The 22,840-nt window shown below is 43.0% G+C and overlaps 1 protein-coding gene across 1 annotated transcript in view; it reads left to right on the top strand.

Annotated features, from left to right (window-relative positions):
- The window catches only part of arhgef40 (Rho guanine nucleotide exchange factor (GEF) 40), a 33,789-nt gene extending 11,578 nt beyond the window's left edge, over positions 1-22,211 (top strand). The window contains exons 11-27 of the mRNA XM_070855196.1: positions 98-214; positions 1,131-1,229; positions 1,323-1,474; positions 2,495-2,633; positions 3,121-3,240; positions 5,099-5,290; positions 5,410-5,931; positions 6,565-6,938; positions 7,352-7,601; positions 8,462-8,551; positions 10,422-10,628; positions 12,581-12,760; positions 13,048-13,228; positions 14,883-14,993; positions 17,405-17,514; positions 19,440-19,483; positions 19,726-22,211. Coding sequence (XP_070711297.1) covers positions 98-214; positions 1,131-1,229; positions 1,323-1,474; positions 2,495-2,633; positions 3,121-3,240; positions 5,099-5,290; positions 5,410-5,931; positions 6,565-6,938; positions 7,352-7,601; positions 8,462-8,551; positions 10,422-10,628; positions 12,581-12,760; positions 13,048-13,228; positions 14,883-14,993; positions 17,405-17,514; positions 19,440-19,466 — 2,871 coding nt within the window. The 3' untranslated portion in view covers positions 19,467-19,483; positions 19,726-22,211. The remainder of the gene's footprint in view (positions 1-97; positions 215-1,130; positions 1,230-1,322; positions 1,475-2,494; positions 2,634-3,120; positions 3,241-5,098; positions 5,291-5,409; positions 5,932-6,564; positions 6,939-7,351; positions 7,602-8,461; positions 8,552-10,421; positions 10,629-12,580; positions 12,761-13,047; positions 13,229-14,882; positions 14,994-17,404; positions 17,515-19,439; positions 19,484-19,725) is intronic.
- Positions 22,212-22,840: the final 629 nt, after the last annotated feature.

The raw sequence follows: 22,840 nt of genomic DNA, 5'->3' as shown, positions 1-22,840 counted from the left end.
TAGAGGGATTTGCAAATGCTTAAGATAAAAGTTTGTATTCCAAGACTACATGTTTTTTTTGCCTTATTTTCTAAAATCTCATTCCTATTCTGTCCAGATGCACACGGTGCGAGGAACAGCGGTACTTCAGCAATATGTAGACAAGCAACAGCTGCCCAAAGAGATGGACGGAGACTTCACCCACTGTCACTCAGACTGGCTGGTCTTCAGACTAGTGAGTTTTTTGTCTCTTTAAATGAAATAAACAGATTTCCTGTTCCTTTCCTCTTATTTTTCCCCCCAAATTTCTCCATATTCCATAGCTTTTTCTATTTATCTTGGTCCAATCAGCTGAGGTGGCCATATTTACTAACCTGTGTGTGCTTTAGAGTCGTTTTAAGGAAAATTAGGAAAATTCTGACACTGCCACGACTCCTCAGCCGTGTCTCTTGGTCGTTCTTGTTCGTTCTGTACACAACCCCTGACTGACAACCTCTCTTAGCTTCTGTGCTGCTGTGTTAGCTCAGTAGCTTAGCTGAGTCTGTCTCTGAGCAGCAGCTCTGACTCGTTTTTTGGCTCGGTTTCTCAGAGTCCCATGCACTAACATGCAGCCATCCCACTGACCATAACAAACAACAGAACAAGAAAACAACAGCTCACCATTACTCCGGTGTACCTTCACAAAGCAAATAGTTGTTTAATGCCATATTAATGTTTTGAATGGTGTATAGAGAGTCTTTAAAGTACCGTATGAGAAATTAGAGTTTGGAGAGGACGATAGACTGATAAGAGGATGTTGGCTGGAATGGGCAGTTATGCGGTGGCCGTCGATGATTTCATAATGAACTGCGAGTGGAGCATAAATCAAGAAAAGGGGGTCTCAGCAGATCTGAAATTCTCTTAATGGCTTTTTCCCAGACAGTTTACATTGCTTTATCCAAACAGTTGGAAACACTTCCCTGTCCTCTGCTCATTCTCTGACCTCTCTCATGGACTTAGAAGAAATAGAAAGGGAAGAAGTGATTCAATACATTCTCATAAACTAAACTGTGTCTGCTTCATTTACTGGTTGTGTTTTAAGTGAATTTGATGGAATAAGTAAAAAACTAATCTCAAAATCACTGATTCCACTCTTACTTTTTACCCACCAGAGCCTGGAGAGTCTGACAGAGCGCTGTGAGAGCGCCCTTGCACTCCTTGGAGAAGCTCTGCAGTCTATGGACGCTGAGCCAATGCCAGACAACATCAAGGTACAGACCTCGGACATGACATGCTGTCAAGGGTGATCGATGCCAAAAAGTTCCCCCGAAAGAAACATTAACAAGCACGTTGTTCTCCATCAGGCTGTTCCTCTGAGCATCGACAAACACAGGAAGCTCATGGCGAGCGTCCTGGCCGACCAACGATTAACCGAACTACAGCAAAGGGGTGGGGCCTGGCTCGCTGGACTGAACAACAGCTCGTCTGGACTAGCACAGAAGTCACCAGACTGCAGGTACCAGACGCCTAATTTTTATACTGTGCTGCACTTTTGGTGCTTTTGAGGTCTCTTATGTTGTCATATTTTTATTTTTGTCTCCCAACTTACTTACATTCACAAATAGGACCAAGCATAAGAACAACTAACTTTACACAGAAGTTTGGTTACTTGATCAATATTATAGGATTTGATCAACATTATGAAAAGAAGTGAAAGAATTGTATAATAATATTCACTACATGGGCTAATATATTAAAAGACAGATTTAGAAGTCTACTGTCATTATTTAAAGTAGCAGCGTGTGCTTCTGCATATACTTCAAGAGATTTCTCCTTGTTATGATACTAATGAGATTTCATCCTACTAGAATATACATTAGACACAGGCATATTAAAGTAGGGCTATTTTAAATATAAAGACGTCATGACAAACGCAGCAGGTCTAATTGGGCAAATTTTCAGACATGTAGAAACCACCCCGCACAAGCAGCTCGGTCCCGAGGGGCAGAACAAGGATCTGCATGTCCTTTCCCTTCCCACTTCCTGTATTTCATTCAGAGTTGTTTTTTTTGTCAAGATGAATTATAGGTTAAAAATACTCCTCGTTGTAAAAACAAAGATGTTTGTTTTCAGCCAAAAAATGAAAACCAGCTGACGGAGAAAAGCGAACTTAACATCAAACGGAGGACAGAGCGATGCGGTTTGTTTGTTTGTGCCCGACTACATCTTGAGGACGGTTGTGTTCGAAGCTGTTCTTCTTATCCAGTTATGAGTTTTGGCTTAGTGGGTACAACTCTGAGGCCAAATCCGAGTACAGGCTAAATGCTAATTTGATTTCTTTTTAGCCTGACAGTTGGTCTGCAAGGCTTTTTGTTTTTCTTAATTATATCATTTCTACCAGCCCAAATGTGTGATTCTTGGCTATGGCAAATATGACAAAATCACTATAATTACAATTTGAATTAGAGGAAATGAAATTAGAAGAAACACTGTTTATGTGCGATTCCCTGATGACTCTTGACTTTTGTCCCATCAGGGCCGCTCTTGCTGCGACCTCTAATCTCTACGACAGCGTGGATGACGCCCTCCATCGGCTCGTCCGGGTGTCCAACCAAAGAGGTCGCGACCTGGAGGCTCTGGGGCGACTCGCGGGGCTGGTCGACAAACTGGAAAAGGTGTGTGGGGGGGGGAGAAGAAGGAGAGCGCGGATTTGTTCTCACTTCACAAACCTAAAAGACTGTCAGCTGCGGTTGTGTCTTCTGAATGTGTTCAAAAGCCATTGTAGGATAATAGATATATAAAATATAATAAAAGCTCACTGCTCTTCATTCATTGTCATCACATTTTAAAATCTGAGATGACTCCACCCGTCCTCTCTCTCCCCAACAGAGATTGGGTGAAAATTCCCTGATTTGCTGTTGTTAAGTGATTGTCTAAAATATGCCTCTTCTTAATCTATTCCCTTGTCTCACACACACACACACACACACACACACACACAACCATCTTCAGTCTCACTCCTATTTCTGTCCTCTCCATGTAAATCTTTCCTCTCCTCTGCGGGGTTTCACCTTCCTTATCTCCCTCTCTTTGTCCCCCAGGTACGTTAAGTGTCTTGCGCCCTCTTCTCACTCCTCTCTCCCTTTCTGTCTCACATCCCAGTGTGATAAGGAGATTGAGCAAGTCCAGTCGCAGCTGGAAAACTACAAGGACCCTCCTCTGTCCCTCAGCAGACTCTCGCTCAAACAGCAGAAATTCAAGACATTCAGAGAGACGGCCAACGTGAGTGTTGCTCCTCGGTGTTTTTGAAATCACATGTAAATCACAGCATAATATGCGCATAGTTTTTACGTTAGAATATACGGTTTCAACACACTTGGCTCACAATCACAGCATGATTGTTGAAATTAAAGTCACTGCGTGTAGGATTTAAAATCCCTTACTCTGGCCTTTTGGTGGGGGGGTATCAGAAATGTACTGTCTCATGTTTCTGTTGATATAATAGTTGTGAATATTAGATGATCACATAAAAAATGTTGGCTTTACTGCAGGACCATGTGACATTCGAGATAAGAAAGAAAACATTTTCTCTCTCTTACAAACGAAATGCACTAAAAATCAGTGTTGTTTAGTTTAAACTGTGAAGGTTTTTTGGCTACAGCCTTACAGTGTGACCAGTAGCTTATTGTGGCTAATGTCAGCTCATACAAACAAATTTGAAATGCACATTGGTGAATGAAGGAAACCACTGTACCGAGTCACTTTGGTGACGCTTCTCTGCGCGTCTCGTCGTCTTGCCGTCTTGCCGTCTCGCCGTCTCGTCGTCTCGTCGTCTCGTCGTCTCGTCGTCGCTACCTGTGGCCAAAGTGGTGTCTGTGTAGAAGATGTTACACGGGGTGGCTTTAACCCTTTAACCTTCTGCTCAACCATATGGTAGAGCACATTTTGACTCACTATATCTTATTGAAAACATGTTTTACTTACGACATCTCAACCAATATTTCAAAAAATGTGGGGTCTGTTCTTAAAAAAACATTGATTTTTGTAATTAGTGCCCCAAGGAAATAAAATATATAAAGAATAAATTTTTTCATTGCTTTTTTCTTGGTGAGGACGTTAAAGGGTTAAAATAGTTTTTGTAACAGGTTACTTTTTCCTTACATCCTGAGCTAACATGTATTGTTCATCGAAAGCCAAAGACGTCCGTGCCAGCTGCCGATTGCTTGCTCCTGTGACTCAATGCAGTCTCTCATTTAGAGTCTGAAAAAAACAAAAAGTGAAATTTGTTTTCTTCCTGTTAAAAGAGAGCTTTTCTTTCCCACTGTTGCTCATGTGGGGATTCTTGAATCCTTAATTTCGAACACTTGAATCGTTGGGTCTCTGAAGAGTTTGGTCTAGACCTGCTCTTTATGGAAAGAGCCTTGAGATAACATTTGTTTTGAATTGGCGCTATATAAATAAAAAAAAAAAAGATGAATTGAAGATTGAAGATCTGTGATAGCAGCCGCTGCAGCAGCTCAAGTGGTCGGATGATGCCTGTATCTGTATCTGTGATAGTCTGGCTTCGTTTTTGTACAGCGGCAAGAAATCTAGTCGTTGTACAGTATTTTTTATGTTTACCATCCCTGTCTAGACAAATGGAGTGAATCGCACAACTTATTGATCAGCGAGATGTTCTGGGGTTAGATTTTTAGCGGCTTTCATTTTTTCAGATGTCTTTGTGATTTGGCTCTGTCCCCTCTGGAACAAAGGGAGTTCGGTTTCACTCCGGCTCCAATGTCCTCCACCAAAACAATATGAATGCCAGCCTAACTGGAGTATCATGAACCCTGCCAGCCCTGCAAGACCCCTAAGCTACACAGGCTACTCTGAATGACTTACTGAAAGGCTTGATGAGTCAGTAACTAAACATTTTAAATGTAAACACATGTGTTTTGAGTGCACTCTGCTGTTCAGCGGTATGTTACTCTCATTCTTGTGGATACAGGCTGATGTAGAAATTTGGACGAGGACGTTTATACCCAGTGGAGGCTGATATCGTTATTCCATTCACCATTTCCCCAGTGTGTCTCGTCAAGCCTCTACAGTAAACACTACAAGTTTTTTCCGGGCAAACACTTCACTGTGGATCTTCCTTTAGGAGCTGCATAGTGAGACTCTGTCAGTGCTCAGTGATTTGGAGGGCTGGTGCGAGCTGGACTGGGCAGGCCTGACTGACGTCCAGATCCGACTTCCTCCAGTCAGGGAGAAGCTGAGAGACATGTCACACTGTCTGTCTGACTGCTGGACCACCCTGGACAACACACAGAGGCTCCTGTCCACGCTGACCGAGGTACCGCAGCACAGAAAGCCATCTGTTGTACACCCAAGAAGTTATGATCACACATTAATGGTCTCAGATCTTCCTGAGGGCAAACAGCAGTCATCCTCTCTTTCCTGTCTCCCTTGCAGGCCACTCAGTGGTGCGATGCGGTCTGCTCCACCTCCTCCTCTCCTTCCTCCTCTTCCTCCACCTGCCCTCTCGCCTCCCTCCCTCCAATCCCTCCGTCCCGTTTCCAGGATGCTCGTTCCTTAGCCATAGAGCTGGGAGGCGGGGCGCTCCTGGATCTCTGGACCCAGACGGTAGACCGCTACCAGCGGACGGTAGCGCAGGTGAAACCCCGGTTCCTCCAGTCTGACAGGACCCAGAATCAGGGCCAGGGGAAGGCAAAGACGCCTTCTGCCAGCAGCCTGTGGGACCTGATGGGTCCTGAGGGAGAAGGCGACTGGGGGCTGGGAGCTGGAGGAGGCGAGGGGGGGCTGCAGTCCTGGGGATCACTGGCATCGCTGTTCAGACCACAAACCTGCTCCACGCTGAAGATAGGAGAGGAGAAAGGGAGCAAGAAAGAGGGAGCCGGGGGAGGAAGTGGAGGAGTAGGCGGAGCTGGAGGCGGGAAGTTCCTGCAGAACCTTCTGAATCCTGCAAAGAAGAGCGTGAGTTTGTGTTTCATTTTGTACTGAATATATCGTATCTGCCTTATTTGCTACAATATTCTTGCACTACTGTCTGTCTAATGGCACCTTTATTCCATTTTGAAGTTATTCCTCTAATGAATTATAAAATATGTCCCTCAACAAAACGAATAATCCTTTCTGCAATTGAGTCTCCATATAAAAATGCTTTTTGACTGCGTTTCATGATACTATTGAGTGGTTTTTGACTTGTTTTTAAAAAGTGTTTTGCCATCAATGGAAAATCTGGTGGATATTTAAGATCCCCCCGGGACGACTAAAGGCTCAGCTTAGATAGGAAAAACAGCAAAATCCTCTCTTGGGGGTCTGGTAAACATTACATTACTTACTGGAGCTTTTAGCTAGCTGCTAAAGAGCAAGATATTTCTCTCAGGAGTTGCTGGAGACCAAAACAGAGCTAAAAGGAGATCGACCGTTGAGCCTTCCCATACTAAGGTGATAACATGTCAGTGATGTGTTTATAGCTTGTCCTGTTGCCCCCCAGTGATTAAAAAAAGAATCACCTAGCGTAGGTTGGAAATCCAGTATTGATTTAACTTTAATCTGTCTGTTGCTCACGTCATGTTTCTACCCATGCTTCCATGTTTCTTACAGCCCACAGACGCCCCGCTCCCTCCTAAGCCCCCCAGGAAGCGCCACCCAAGCTTTGACCTCCAGGCTCTTCTGGCTCCCCGCAGAGGCACGGCCACGCCGAAACCCGAGTCCCCGGTGGGAGGGGCGAGCCGTAGCTCCCCCATGTCCTGGCTGGGGAGACGGACGCTAGCCGACCCAGTTATCACCACTAGCATGGCTGCGGCCATCCCTGGATGGGGCGGAGGAGGAGGAGGAGGAGGAGGGGTGTTAATTAGAGGGGTGGAGGTCAGCAGCAAGGAGGTGGTGGACCACACAGGGTCGCCACGGCAACACGTGCTGCTAGGGAGGACCGAGAGGGAGACGGGGACAGATAGGGCCGGCTCAACCGCACAGAGGTGTGTTTGTGACATTTTTGTCCACCCTGCCCTTTTCTTTTTATTCATTCTATGTCCTTTTGTGTGTATTTTCCTGTGTGAGCGGGGGGAGAAGGCCTGAGTTGGCTGAGAGCTCCGAAACAAGACCAACATGCTAAATTACATTAATAATAGGCCAAGCTGAGATGAAAGGGTGAAGTGATTCATCCTTTTTGGGATAATTTAAGCACAACTGAAGTCTGTTTCAGAGCGATTTTATCACAGTCAGCATGCAATCTGAGATAATTTTATCATTACTAACTGTTTGATCTCTGTCCATTGCTCACTGCTATCTTCTCTCCCACTTCCTTCGTCTTAACGCTTCTCCTCTTTCTCCACATTTGTCCCTCTCTCTCTCTCTCTTCTTGCTCTTCTTATCTCCCCCCCCCCTGCAGTAAGCTGTACCTGCTGTGGTGCAGGATGCTGAGTTCAGAGAGGCAGTATGTGGCTGTCCTGAAGGGGGTAGAAGAGACATACCTCCCCTTGTTGGAGCTCTCAGACACCCCTGCCTCCATCAGGGGGAAGGCAGGCACCCTCTTCCCCAACTGGGCGAGCCTCAGCACCTTTCACTCGCAGAACCTACTCCCCGCCATGGAGGGCGCTCTTGTGCAAAGCTTGTTGCAACAGGACTGTTTCAGCAAATATGTAAGTTGAATGGTAAAAGGAAAAATACATGTTTTTTTTACAATCTGGGATTTGTTAAACCATCATTTTTGGCACGTGGGACCACAGAGTAGTAAACAGTTTACAGTTTAAACAAAGAGTCCTCAGGCTTCCCCCTTTACCAAAGATTGGTTTTCCATTTTTAGAGGCGCGAGGAGGTAAAACTGTCCAGTATTTTATGAGAAAGAAAGGAAAGAATAAAGAAAAGTCTGAAAAAATGAAAGTATTTTTGTGTAACAACTTAGATTTTTCTTATTCTCTATACCATTAAGAATCTTGTGGTCCCCCTGGTTTATCCTTAGGCCCCTTGGAAAGTCATGACCCTGAGATCACACACCACTGATTTACAGCTTCTACTTAGAAAGGAAGACCAAAACTATAAAAATAATACGCACATTAGTTAGTGAAGCTTTGCTAAGGACCTCATTGTACTTTGGTGGAGATGTTTTTGATGTAGAGATCTAATTGTTGTGACATGTTTAGGCAAGTAATGAAAGATTGTGGTTTTTCCATTTATGTCTGGGCAGGAAAAGGTTTGAAAATTTATTTGGAAACACAGATAAAGACTATGTGTTTTGAGTCAAACCGTAGAAAATCTCAAGATTTCATGTTGGCAGTATTTTGTACAGAACTTATTTTTATGGTACATAAATCTACGTTAAGTAGTATCAGACAATTTTATTGAAAAACAAATAGATTTTGACTTAAAATTACAAGAATGTATCCTAATTAAAGCTCAGATAAGTAATTAGCACTTGTCAGCACAGCCGTTACACATATGAACATACAAAACATGAAGCTCCTCACTGTTGTCTCATTTATTTTTCTGTTCTCACGCACAGCGGGAGCAGTTTCTGCAGTATTCCCACTACATCAGGACCAAACTAGAGCTGGACTCTCCACTTGTCACACAGGCTGCCGACTTCTTCAAGGTCAGAATCATCATGTCGTCGCCGCTGCGTAATTAAATCTCTAAAACAACCACTTGTTGTGCCCACAGAGATTTCAGCACAAGTGTTTCAATCTGAGGAGTTTAACCAGTCTTTTCTACTGTCAACCCCTGTCAGTAAACATACTTTCAATTAAAGAAAAGAACCGTGTTTTCTCACTAATGATCACACATAAAAAAGGGTGTCAGGGTCATAGAGTTTTTATTTGGTTATTTTCTTTGTAGAAAATCAGTTAAATCACAATGTGAGAAAATAATTATGAGTAAGTCTGGAGCACATCACAAGCACAAACCAATTAAAGTTGTTTTATACAACAGTAGCTGCAATTAAAAATGAGCTGTATACAGTAAAGCTAATTACATGTTTAATGTACACTAGGAAAGCCAATTAAAGGCGGATTATGGAGAAAGTAATTTGAGCTTGCAAGCTACAATTAACTAAAACTAATGCATCGACGGCATCATGAGATTACTAAGAAGACTTTACAAGGAGAGATCACAGTGCTTAAGATCTCTGAGGCTACATTCAAGTTGTCAAGTGTTTCACAAAGGAGCATTTCCAAGAAATCACCACCAGGAGGCGATGTGGGCTCACGCCACATGCTGCAGCAGCTTTAAAACAGCTTGAGCACATTGTGGGTTATGGCTGCAGGAGGGTTTATAGTTATCGTGACGGTGACGGCGGAGAAGCTGGTGTTCAGGGTAAATGATGATGGTGATGGTTTTGTGGGATGGCGGTAATGATTGTTATGACAGTAAAGACAGGATCAAGCACACGTGGCGCCTTTTTTTTTTTTAACATGATTTCTGAGATCAGTGGAAACCCAGATGGGGAATGTGATTTCACAATAAAAGAAACACATAAATGTCATTATGTTTGTACTATATTTGTCTTTTTTGATCAATACTGACTATAGAAATCAGGCTCGGCTCCTTGTAAATTTAATATATAATGCTGACGACGACAGTGATTATCCTGATTAAACACGTTTCAAGTGGTATTTTTAGCTGACAAAGAGTTTTTCACCAAAAATAGATCAAAAAAACATGTAAACATAGAAGTTCTCCGATTCTCGTCGTTAAATTTAACCTTAGCGTCATGTTATAATCACCAACGAAACGATGTAATAAATCTTCACAAAATACCTCCAGTTAAAATGGTTGCTGTAATGGTTCTGTGGACACTGATGAAAACACTCTTTATATACATATATGATGTGGGTTTAAGCACAGCACCATAGCGTTTTGGTTTGTTGCTTTTTACGTGCTGTGTAATTGTTTCTATACCTACATAGTATTTGATCATTTGAAAAAATTGTTTTTTGCATGCAACAAGTAAAAACTGATTAAAAAAAGGGGGCATTCAATTTTCACTTTCCGTATCTGTGTTCACATGAGGAAACATACTCGCAAAGAGGCATTCGTTTTTTTTCCGTTTACACACAGGAAACTGTTCAAAAATGAAAACTGACATTTGGCCAAAACACATCTTGTGTTGATAAGATAATTCACTCATTTACTGTTCTGTCTGTAGAGCCCTGTATAATGTTTCAGATGGCAGAACTTTAGCAGTTCCTCTCATCTGGCATCTGTCTGAATTTACTCTCTTTTTTTTGTCTGCGCAATGCATCATGGTAATTAGATTCTGGTCAGTGACCATAGATTGTTCTGTGGGATAATTGTTTAGTGCTTTATAATAACATAACAACATGTTGAACAGTGCTCAATAGTGAATTATTTTTTGGTTTAATTTATCTGGAGGTTCTGCTTTGACTTGACTAGACACCATAAGAGACAACTAAGTCCAACGTTCCCATGTCCTGCTTTTCCCTCGTCCCTTCCTCCTCCCGCAGTCCAAACTCCCCCCAGCCTCCCCCCTCTCCCCTCTGTCCTTCCCTCACTGTCTTCAGGCTCCCATTCAGAGACTGGAGCAGTACTGCGAGGCGCTGGAGGAGCTTGGAGGGATAAACCCCGCCTCCGACTCCGCTCTCTCCATCCTGAGACACGCCCAGCGGCACGGCGAGGACCTCAGGGCCAGTGACCTCATCGTCGGATGTCCGGTGAGAATGCCTGTCCCAGTTAATGACTCTGCAACTGCGAATCAAGTCCCACTTTCTTTTCTTTGGAGGGAAAGAATCTAACTCATGCTGATGAGGCCGGGCAGCTGGAGGAGATGGAGCTGTCAATCGCTTTAAAACATTTGATGTTGAGTTTATTATTATTATCTTTTTTTTTAATATAAAGGCACAAATACTCTGCAGGATTATTATGTCTAAAATGTACTTCCTCTAGACTCCAAGTGTATAGCCAGAGTTTGTTTGCACTTTCACCAAATTCACTACTGAAAGATGTTACGAGGGTATAAAGTCATCACAAGAAGACCAAGTGTAGTAAGAACTACAAGGAACATCATGCATTATGCACCACAACAATATGTGAGTGTGTGCAGGTGAAAAGGCTGTAGCTGTAAACCATTTAGCTCCTTTGAACCGTATCATTTTTCAATGAAAAATTGAACTTATAACAGTGAAACAGTTTTTAATTGTGTTCACAACACAAACAGAGGGAAGTGGCAAGTAAAAGAAAGTAAAATGGGAGAAAATAAGGTGTTTTTCTCTTTCAGTTTTTCATTTAAAGAAAAAAAACAGCTTTAACCTGTATCTAAAAGTCAGAAAATGCCACATCCACTTGCCCTATATTGTGCTTCTCTGACACAGCAGTATCATTCAGAGCTAGTCGTGACAAATGTTTGACTCCCACACACACACACACACACACACACACACACACACACACACACACACACACACACACACACACACACACACACACACACACACACACACACACACACACACTATCCTCTCCTCTCCTCTCCTCTCCTCTCCTCCCCCTTTCAAGCGAGGGGAGAGATTACGGCAGCACAAACACTCCCATTGAGCTACTTCAAATTGCGCTGCTGTAGCTCTCCAAGTAAAAAGACCGTAAGTGCAGGTGTGTGTGTGTGTGTGTGTGTGTGTGGGTGTTCATGATGTGTGTGAAGTATCACTTATATCATGACCCACACATCTCTAGAGGTTTAAAAATAATAGTTCTGTGTGACTGGTTGATGGTAAATTATCAGTCCGTTTAATTTCATGAAAAATGTAGCGTTCACGTTCCCCTGCTTGCCGTTTGCTCGTCTCGAGTATGGAGTCTATAAGGAGCGTTGCGTGAGATCTGACTTTTATCAACCTCTGTCTGCCTCTGGTGGGAGTAGTGACAACATCAGTGAGTCTTTTAACCCCCTAATTGACGTGAACAATAAAGTCACACTTAAACAAAAGACATGAGTCGGCTGGCCAATCAGAGCAAAGAGACAGCAGAAAAGAAGCATCCTTGTGAAGAGGAAATTCAGTATGTCACCATGCAAGGCTCTGTAATAATAACGCTGCTTTGTCCTTTTCTTTATTGCCTTGAGAAGAAGGCTATTCAGTCTTTGTAGATGAAATGTCTTGCAATTCCAAATCAAAAGAGGTTTGAGTAGGTGGAGGAGGGAGGGGTTGAGATAATGCTCCACAGCGCTGTGTTTAAAGCCTAAAATGAGCTTCTGTCAGGTAATGAAGGTGTTTATAACCTCATGAAGGCTTTTGGATCATTCCTGCGCTATGGAGCAGTAAAATCTGTCCTCACGGGCCCTTTTAAATGTTCCAAAGAGTCTGAAATTATCAAGTATCTCCAAAGCTGTTTTTTTTTTTCACGAATCTGTCACTATTTTTTCAATATTTTCTTACAGTTTCAGGTGTTTCAGGACGATTAAATGAAACTGGATTGGAAACAAGTTAAATGTTTCAACCCACTGGCAAAAAAAACATGAATTAAAAACTCAATTCAACACTAAGTGGCCTCTTAAGATAGAAATTAAGATGGTATCTTTTGCAGATAAAGGCCTTGAGCCTGTGCCTCAGGCCAAGATAAGTGAATCCTAACGTGCGTGTGTGTGTGTGTGTGTGTACGTTATATGCGATCTCAGATCCCCGTGGCGGAGCGCGGCGAGCTGGTACGGCAGGGCGAGCTGACAGTGTGCGGGGGGGCTCGGAGGAAGAAGGCGGGCGTGAGGAACGTTTTCCTCTATCAGCACGTTGTCATCTTCACCAAACAGAGGAGCCCTGGCCCGGCACGCATCGCCTACAGCTACAAACACAGCATCAAGGTAGAGAGCGCACACACACACACACACACTCTCTGTCTCTATTTCACACTCACATAATCTTTTCCTTCAGTTTTCATTATCTCCCTCTCCGCCAACCCGTCTGTGTTTGAGAGCTTTTACTAAAAATACACTTTTTGTATATGTTAAATTGAAAATTGATTTTTTTTTCAAAACTTTTAATTACACCTTTTCAGTCAGATTTGTTTTAGTCCTTTGACACACTTTTAGTCTTTTTTCCTCCACTTTGTCAACGTCACATGTCTGTCCTCTCCTCTCCTCTCCTGCAGACGGGTGAGATGGGTCTGACTCAGAGTGTGGGCGAGGAGGGGGTGAAGTTTGAAGTTTGGGTCCGACAGGCTCCTCGAACCAGAGACTGCATCACACTACAGGCGAAGGACCGGGAAGGCAGGGTGGCCTGGACGCACGACATAGCCCATCTGCTGTGGACACACGCCATCAACAACACGGGTACAGTCTGACCTCACAGGCCTCACGTTAAGCCTCGCTCAACTTAAACTCTACTAAACTTGTATGGAGCTCCAAATGAGAGGCGTTTCACGATTTTACAACTGCTCAGATAATAAAAGGGAAAGTGCACTTTGGGGTTTCTGCTGCATGTGAGAAGGAAGTCGTATGAAGCCTTTTGCGGCTCTAAATGGAGCTTCGGGAAATCTGATGAACTGAAGTGACCCGAGGCTGAGGCTGGCGACTTGAGCCTACAGTTGCTGCTACACACGTGAACACACCTCTCCAACCAAACTAAGCATTGGAGTTGGGTTGTGGGTAACGTAGGCGCTAGATTTTGACAAGAAAGAGTGCGTTGAATAAAAAAAAGTGTCGATATCTGTGGTTCTGCCGCATTGATTTGATGATTTTGAGTCCATCATGAGTGCAACAATGTTATAGAAGTCCAGTCTTAAGTTCACTTTTAAGTTAGTTATCAAATATAATAAAGAAAACTGATATTTTCTCAAATTGTCCACATTTCAAGAACTGGATACCAGATCAAAAATGGCGCCTAAACAGTCCAATAAGAATTTCTCTCCAGGCACTCCTGGGTCACGTAGCTGCTGAATCTGCTCAGTAGTGTTCATCCCATCATGCCTCTGGCCCGGCCAACAGTGGTAGTGTCATTAAGATTAAAAAAAGAGACAGATTAAAGTTTCATGGCTTGAAAATATACAGTACATAAAAGAATAGTTGAACATGTTTAAAGCTGCAGTTGTCCTGTCAGCAGTTTTTCAGACGTCTCTTTTACAAAGGTGGTCTATGGAGAAAAGGCCTTCGTGGCCACGGGGAAAAACTGGAAGTAAGACTGAGCTGCGGCACTGAATCCGGTTCCTATAATACATTTATTCTCTTTGCATTGTCTTGATCTTATATCTCATTCACTTTCCTGGATAAAATCCCAGCATGCACTGGGTATAAAGCAGGAAAACATCCTGAGCAACTAACCAGTGAAAGGGCCATTCTCCCTTTTTTTAAAATTTTTTTAAAGAATCCTGAATCCAAACATTGTCATGTGGACGAGACATCAGAAATTATGACCCCAAATATTGTGCAGGGGGTCATTTTAGGCTGCGGTGTAGCTGTGTGAACTTGTAGTCTTGACAAACGTCACATAGATTCACAATTGGCTTGTCCTCAGTGTAATTTAATCTGGGATGATCGTTGCCTTTCCTATGAATAGAGATCACATAAACAGCATCAGCATCAGTTCAGCCTGCTGTTTGATTGTTGTTCATTTGTCCGTGTCCAGCTTTCCAAGCACAACCAACTGCCAGCTATCACATGTCATATCCACCTACTTGTATCCATAAAAGCGTGCGTCTCAGGATCGTTTCCTGTTGTTGGCTCAGATTACAGTGTCACGCTGGATAAGATGCACTGCAGCTGGCATAGAAAAAGGGACTGACACACCTTTTAGGCACTGTTACTCGGTGTTCACACAGCATTGTTCCTGCGTAGCCAAACAGTATATTCCCTTAACCTGTTAAGCATATTCTCTTTATACTGCATTGTGTATTATAAAAGACCATCTTGCAAAATCAGTTGTGTACATTATGTGGATTCTGTGTGAAGTCATATTGTTTTTTTTTTTTTATGATTTCTCCCCTCCCAGAGTTGTGTCTGAAGGAGTCGCTCTGTATGGGAATTTCCAGTAAGCTGTTGCTGGACGCGACTGGAACTCCGTGCTCAGAGCTGGACTCCATCTACAGTCTCAGTGACAGAGGTGGGCTCAAGGGGGAATACAGCTGTAACACTTTAACAGTATGTGTGGGATGCTGCAGGTACTAGAGGCACTGTGCTCTTGTGGGAATATCACATGAAGCAAAGCCTTTGCACCAACTATTTAAATTTAAATGCTTGTTTTTTTATTGGAAAAGTTTTTTTAATAAGAAAAAAAACTTAAAGCTTAGACTTAAAAAGACCTAAAACTGACCTGATATCTACAGGTAGATCAAATCATCTAACATTAATATCAGAACACTTCAGTGGAGACTACTTCCTCCTCTCACCTTACAAATGCAGAGAGTGTGGACCGTTTTTCATGGCTTCAGGAAGTCATTTGGTTTCATGTGACCAGATTGGATTACTGGATTGTTCAAATTTGCTTTCTGAGCTTAAAGTGATGTGGCCCTGAGATTACAGACAGGAAACAAAACGGGCCCCGGCTGTATCTCCCCATGTGACAAGGTAATAATGTGGTACATGTTTTTTTCCAATCTTGCACCCCCGGGCTACTCTATGAATTTTTGATATTTGTCTGTGGAGCTGTGACATGCCTGCAGAGTATATGTAGCGCAGTCAAAAAGCTCGACTACGGAAATACATTTTATTTCTGATGTGATCAAATCCCATCAAACTGTGGCTCTGTCATCCTATACTGTGTCTGTAAACGACAAATATTAAAGGAAACACCCATCCTAGAATGCCAGCGCACTACTCCAAGACAGCATTTACAACTTTATCTTGCATTTGTTGATTTTTTTTTTTTCTGTCTTACAACATGTCAATTGACTTTTAGCAGGATCATATCATGATAACATCACTTTATCATGGTATTGTTCCTTAAATTCCTCGAAAATCGCTCACGGCTTTGAACTTCAGTTTGATTATTTTACATGTGATTTGTCTGAAGTTACCATAGAGACACATATGTTGATAGTGAAGGAATATAAGCTGATTCTTTTCAGGGACAGTGGAACGAGTGGACTTATTATCACCTTATAAAGTTGACACGGCAAACGTGTCAACAAACAGTGGCCCATTTAAACATCCAGCTGTTACTGAGCAACATTAGCATTCATTTGAAGTCATATTGGTGTCCACCCGTTGGATATATATAGCTGCTGAGTTTGTGTGTCTGCTGTTTGATTTCAGACAGCATGCCGTGGGATTTTTAACTTTTTCTCTGAAAACAGCCGCCTGCTGGGGCAAGCAACGCTGCTAGTGAGACTGAACAGTAAAGCTGAAAGCCATAAAAGCAAAATAATGCGCTGAAAGATGCTAAAACAGTCAGTAGAGATGAGGGAAGCTGCAACATTGGTTGATAATTATCTTTCATTTAATCAAATGCTTATATTTAGCCAAATATTTAGCTCTTTTTGTAGGGTTTGATCACAGAAATACTTTCAGCAATCAAAAACTTCAGTGTAAAATGCATCAGTGTTAATGTAACGATATGGATTAAGAGGAATCTGCCAATTCTATAAAAAAAAAAAAATCATGAATAACAGACGAAAAATGAGTAATAGACACTGAAAAAACATCATTATCTTGCTCTTAGTATTATGTTTAATGCCATCAGCAACATCAACAAAACCCGCCGCCTACACATATAATCAGCAGCAGGTTCACAACAGTTCCCTGCTGAATACACTCAGTGTAGTCAGAACTCCACCTAAAAAACCAGGAAACAAGCAACTGAGTTGGAACCATGAGAAACAGGTTACAATATGATCCTTGTCCCAAAATACCTCCCAGAACACTCATAACAAACTGGTGCTGTATAATAAATCACAACACCTGAGAATGGAGTTTCTCTTTTAAGAAACGAGGTCCGTCCACATGCTTGACTTATTTTAATACACGATCTGAAGCATAATTCTTCAGATTCCAGACCCACAATCCAGTCCCTAAAGGCCACTGTTGCGCTAGAGCCAAAGTGATTTCCCATTCATGGCGCGGTGTAATGCACATACTGCTCACCAGGTGTCTCATTGAGCGCAGCAGCTCAGGATTTCAATGCATGAATTGTCCTCCGTGACAGAGCACAGTGTTGGAAATTCATTGAACAGGATGAGAAAAATGCCCCCTCTTTGTCTCTCCCATACCCAGTCTCTCCTCTTTTTTTTTTTTTTATTAGTCCATGAAAACATCATGATCCAATTATTTTACATGATAAAAGTGCATGCACCCAAAGCTAATGTAAATGGAAAGCAATCCATGCATACAAATAATGCCTGAATGCAGGCCGGTATCATTATTTGAACTTTTTGCGCCACAATCTGAAGAAAAAAAAAGAGAATAAAACACGTATTTTAACTGGATTCCAGCACCTGCCAGACTTACTTTATTCTGATGCTACCTGTTAACCTATAACCACCTCTCTCACACACTCCCTGTGTCTGTCCCTCCCAGTCCACAGTAGCTGCTCAGACTCCTCCTCTGTCGGCAGTCAGAAGGAGGGGGGATCCCCAGCATCTGGGAGGGACCCCAGGAGAAGCTCTGGATCAACAGGTTACTCACAGGTGGGGTCACAGCGTACCCTCATAACACACGATCCACTGATTCCAAAGTGGATGAAACAGTTTTAATTGCAGAGATCACTCAACATTTCAACATGATTTTATTTTTTTTACCTTTCACTGGAACCACTATGTTTAGTTTAGTTTATCTTTTTTAGGAACTTTACCTGTATTTCCCAGATAGGAGCTTCTGGCGGCCTAGGAACTATGATGGTGGAGTTTGAAATGGTGAACATGGTCATAGACGAGCCTGTAGCCTGCTAATGAGTACAGCATTCTTTCAAACCATGCACTGGTTGTCACTAGTATCAGTTCAGTCAGCCAACTCATCACAGAATGGATAATTATGGGAATGCAGAATACATACAGCGCTCGTATTTGGCAACGAGGCTCTGAATGTGCCTCTCCCCGTGCACCAAACCCAGCACAGCGGAGAGCGGGGAGCGATGATACCAACTTCCATTGCTGTGGAACGCAGATTGAGGGCCAACAGGTGGGTGTTGGGGAGGACAGCAGCCACACGATCGGTAGAAATAGCGGTCGTGAATGACAGCACGACCTTCGGGCTCCGATTTTGTCGCTCCTCGGGGTGTCAGTCAGCACAGCAGGGGGGAGAGGGGAGTGGTGATACCATCTTGTCTTATAGTGGAACGTAGATTCAGAGCCTACAGGTGGATGCTGCTGTTGTGGTATTTCAGCCAAGGATGGGATTCTTTTGTAAAGTGATGTTTAATCTGAGTCTCTGAGTCAGTAATGTAGCAGCGGCACAGCAGCCTGTGCTGTTGTCAGGATTTAGGCCAGGCCAGCACCTCTGTGGAAATGAGTTATTTCAGCCTGCATCATGCCTCAATGTTATGCACGAGGCCTCGTCTGTGTTCAGTGCTGTTTACAGTTTGTTTTACTTGATCAGTTTTGTGCTCCTGCATGTCCATAGTTTGAATCTGTTGTTTTATGTTCAAAAACACACAGGCAGGGCTGAGACGCCCACCTCTCTCTACTGTCGCCGTCTAATAAAGGCACAGAAATGCAAAAAACACTCATCAGATCATCCACCTCCGCATGTGTGTCAAGAATATTTGCCTCCATTGGATAGCGGACGATACAGAGGTGACGCGGAATGAGGGAGAGAAAGCACTGTAGGGATGGGCATGCAGCAAAAGTTTCTCAGCTGGACCTCAAGCGTTGCTAATAGCCAGCGAATTAGACCCCAAACACCTGAAATTTGTCATCATTTGCCGTTTTTTTTGGGTGGAGAGGATGAATGCATTCATTAGCCCATTTGGGTTTTGCTAATGTATTATACACTCATTTGCCAGTTTATTTGGTAGGGCGGCTGCACTCAACTGCATTAGTTTTAGCTTGGCGTACTATTAAACGAGTGTCTATTATACATAAGAAAAGATGCTTTGCAAAAAAATGTTTCGCTACATGTGCAAAAGAGGAAATTCATTTTAAATGTTGTGTATGGAATTGCAGCCATTTGTATTTGACCAGATGTCTTGAGATGTTAGTTAAGTGCAGACAGTGAGTATGAATCTTCTTAGCTGCAAGCAGCAATACCTGCCTGCCGTCACTATGGTGGAGTTTCAATGAATTTTCTCTGTGCGTACACACACACTCATAAACAAAGAAAAACACACACACACACACACACATTCTCTCAATCTCCTTATCTAGCAAACAGAATATGACAGATTGGCAAACAGACTGCGCTGGGAACAGATTGACAGACAGACGGACACACGCAGCCCAAACAGATAGGGCAAACACACAGACAGCGATATGCACATATTCAGCAACAGAGGGAGGATTGCCGCTTGTGCCCGCGTACGTGCACGCTTTGGCACGCTCTCACATTTTAGCGAAGGATAAAAACAATGTGACTGTTACTGATTTTTTTTTTTTCTTTCTCTTTTTTCCCTCCTCAGAGTCAGTCTCCCTCTACAGCTGTGTAACTGTCATCTCAATAAGAGTAAGTTACCGTGTGTATTTAATGATTCTTTCATGTTTTTTTTTTTTTTTCCTCTCTGTTGATGCTCTTTTGACAAATGCTGCTCATGCCAATGCATCCCTGCGTCACTCACTTTTATTCCTCAATCCTTTTCTACTAAAAAAAATTTAAAAAAAAAGAATCTCATCCCCTTAAGAGACATAGATATACAAATTCACAAATTTTGAAATTAGTCTCCTCTTCTTTTCCTGTTACTTTTTCAGAAACTGGACTTTTTGAAGATTTAAACATCTCTACTCTACACCTCTGGGAAAGCCAAACTGGACTTCTAGGAGCAAGAAGACAAAAAAAAAAAAGAGAGACCCTCAGACTCTATTTGAACTTCACCCACATGCTCGCCCCCCTCCCTCCCCCCCATTTCCCCCTTCACCTCCTTAAAACAAATAAAATGCCGGAAGATTAGCTGGAGCAGCGCTGCCCTGCTTTCCCCCGTTTTAAACCTCCCAGCTCTGATATGAACCCCCCAAAGAAAAGCTGCCTCCAAAAAGGATCAAAACTGCCCTGTTTGAACCATGACAAGCACCAGCAGGGCTCTCTGCGCTCCGCCATTTTGGATCTGCCAGTCTCAGTTGCTGGCAGAGTCATTGACACCAAAGGCACTTCAGCCACACAGTGCGGCCATTGTCTGCCCCGCGGCTCCCCACTAGGCCAAACCACTTGGTCTGAACCACTGACTGCCTGGCTGGCTGACTGTACACATCACATGCTCGGCATCTGATAATAAACAGGAAGTAATATACAGGGCGTAAATCCACCGTAGGATTGCAGATTTAGAATGTATTATGTACTTTGTCATTTCCATAACGCTGAATGGAGTACTGTAGGCTTTCTTTCTCCTGCCTGTGTAAAAATGCGTGGCATAGGCTAGGTGTGATTGCATCTATGTAAATGAGGCAGGGGTGGTGTGAGCACACACACACACACAAACACACACAAACACACATACACATACACACACATACACATACACACACACACACACACAGTTTCCCTCAACACATGCAGTCACTCTTATTGTTATAAGACAGTGGAGCACTATTCACATTCACATGCTCACACACACTCACTGAGGCCATTTTAGAGCCTGGTACAGTGGCTAAATCAATGTCAGGCAAGGTCACATCTGGACTTTGGACAGTAAGCTTTGCCTTGATGATGAACAGACACGTCTTACAGTATCATACCCGACAGCTATACGTCCCGTTGCTGTGTTTGTTAATGCTTATGATGTATTCACAGTGGCAAGGATTTAAGAGCGACATGGTATTTAGTCTTCTTTAAAGTATAACTTATGTCAGCAACACGAGCTTCTCGGTGCCTTAAAAATGTTCTTCAGTGTACTGATTAGTACTGATAATGAATTTAACACTATACCTTTTAATGTAAGATGCCATATTCTGTATGCCAAAGGTATAAAATGGGTGTCTGTGCAATGTTGATTTGTATACAAAGAGGTATTGTTGTCACATTTAGTCTGAGCTTTTCTGAATGGAATGCTTTCTCCATAAAATGGAGAAAGGTGGATCTGTTCAATGTGCTATATTCCAGTTTTACTGGTTTTGTGCTTGCGGCCAAAAGACATGAACTGCATCTGATTATTCTGAAAGAGGTGATTTACTTCTAAGACTTCTAGGTTTCTCCTCAGGCCAACACTTTCTTAAAATGCCCCGAAATGTTCTTTTCAGCTTCTATTTGTGAATTTTTAAGTCTCAGGATCACAGATCGGAGAAGTCTTGCCGTGATATCTCCAACGTCCACGGCCTAAAATGTGTGCTGGGATGGTGCGGTCCCGATGTCAGGGGACTGCTGAGTCTTACATTTTAAAAGCCAGATGAGAAGATCACCGCCACTGTCCAGACATGAGAGTGGTGTCACTCCTCTCATCTAACTCTCGGCAAGAGAGGAAGCAAGCGTGTGTCACAAATGTCCAACTTTTCCTTTAAGATATCATATCTCAGAACTAATGGAAGATGCGATAAAAATAACATCCGCTTGCAGAACAGCAACATATCATCTACTACTCTGCCAGTTTCACTTGTGGGTCCGTTAATGGAAATCTGTGTTACTCTGCTGACTTACAGTATAGTCACCCTCCCACAAGTAAAGATTCTAGGAGGAAATGACATCTGTGCTGAATGTGCACCTCATATAATATAGAACTTATTTTTGTTTCAGTATCTCATATGATGATGTAGTTCATATTTCACGACAGCAAGCATTCAGTCGGTTTGATTGGATTGCATGTGCATCACTACCAAACCATTTCATGCTTAAAGGTACAATATGAAACCGTCGGGTAAGCGAACGGCGGCGGCGGCAGCAGCGGGAGCTTCGGCTCGCGTCTGCAGACAGCAGCAGCAGTTTGTTAGCCGTTATCAGATTTAGCACGTTTCATATCTGCATTCAAATACAAAAATTGCAAATGGCTATTGAGCCGTTTCTCAATCAATATGTAATTTGTTGGCTTGGAGAAGCCTTGTACACTTCATAGCCTTCAGCTGTTTGGTACATTGCGTTATATTGGGAGCAATGTAATGAACACCATCTTTCATTCTTACTGCAGTATAGATTGTCATATGCAGAATTCCTCACATTTGTATGCCACGGCGAGGCAGTATTAATGTATAGAAGTCTCCTGCTCTTTTGCTATGAAACACTCTGCCTGATGTTTACATTTTTTGGAAGGAATGTGGAATGTTGAAAAACGCATGTTATGCTTACTTGATAATTGTACTGTTTTTTACTTTTCTGTGTTGAATTAAAACTGGATGCAAGTTCCCAACTTATCAGAGGGGATTTAATAGAAGGAGGAGGGGCAGGGGTTAGAGGTCGCGCTTGAACCTTGTATCAGGTCTAACCTCAAAATGAGGCCTGTAACCTCGTAACCTCAAACTTGCTGTAATGAGTGGGGTCTCTCCTCTGAAAGCCAGCTGTGCCGCTGCCTCCACCAGGCCTCGCAGAAAGCCGAATGATTAGATAACTACAGTGCAGCGCCATATCAAATAGTTCGAGGGATCAAATTCTCTAAAGGAGGGAGGGCGGTTTGAGAGCGTGAGTGTGTGTGTCCATCTGTGCATGTGAGGGGCATAGAGAGAGGAATGAGAGATAAAGGGTGGGCAAAGAGGGGGGAGGGGGACAGGAAGGGGCAGAACTGAGGGAGAGAGAAAGGGAGCGACAGAGGAGAAGGACAGGAGACAGTAGGTGGGAATGATGGGAAATGAGCGAGGGCGAAGGGGCAGACACACAGAGAGGCACAGTCAAGGGGAGAGCAGGAGCACGAGGGGGAGAAGAGGCAGGGGAAAAAAGAGAGGAAGAATA

The sequence above is a fragment of the Pempheris klunzingeri genome, chromosome 23, assembly GCF_042242105.1.
Source record: "Pempheris klunzingeri isolate RE-2024b chromosome 23, fPemKlu1.hap1, whole genome shotgun sequence".
Lineage (NCBI taxonomy): Eukaryota > Metazoa > Chordata > Actinopteri > Acropomatiformes > Pempheridae > Pempheris > Pempheris klunzingeri.
This window is presented reverse-complemented; position numbering and strand designations above follow the sequence as displayed.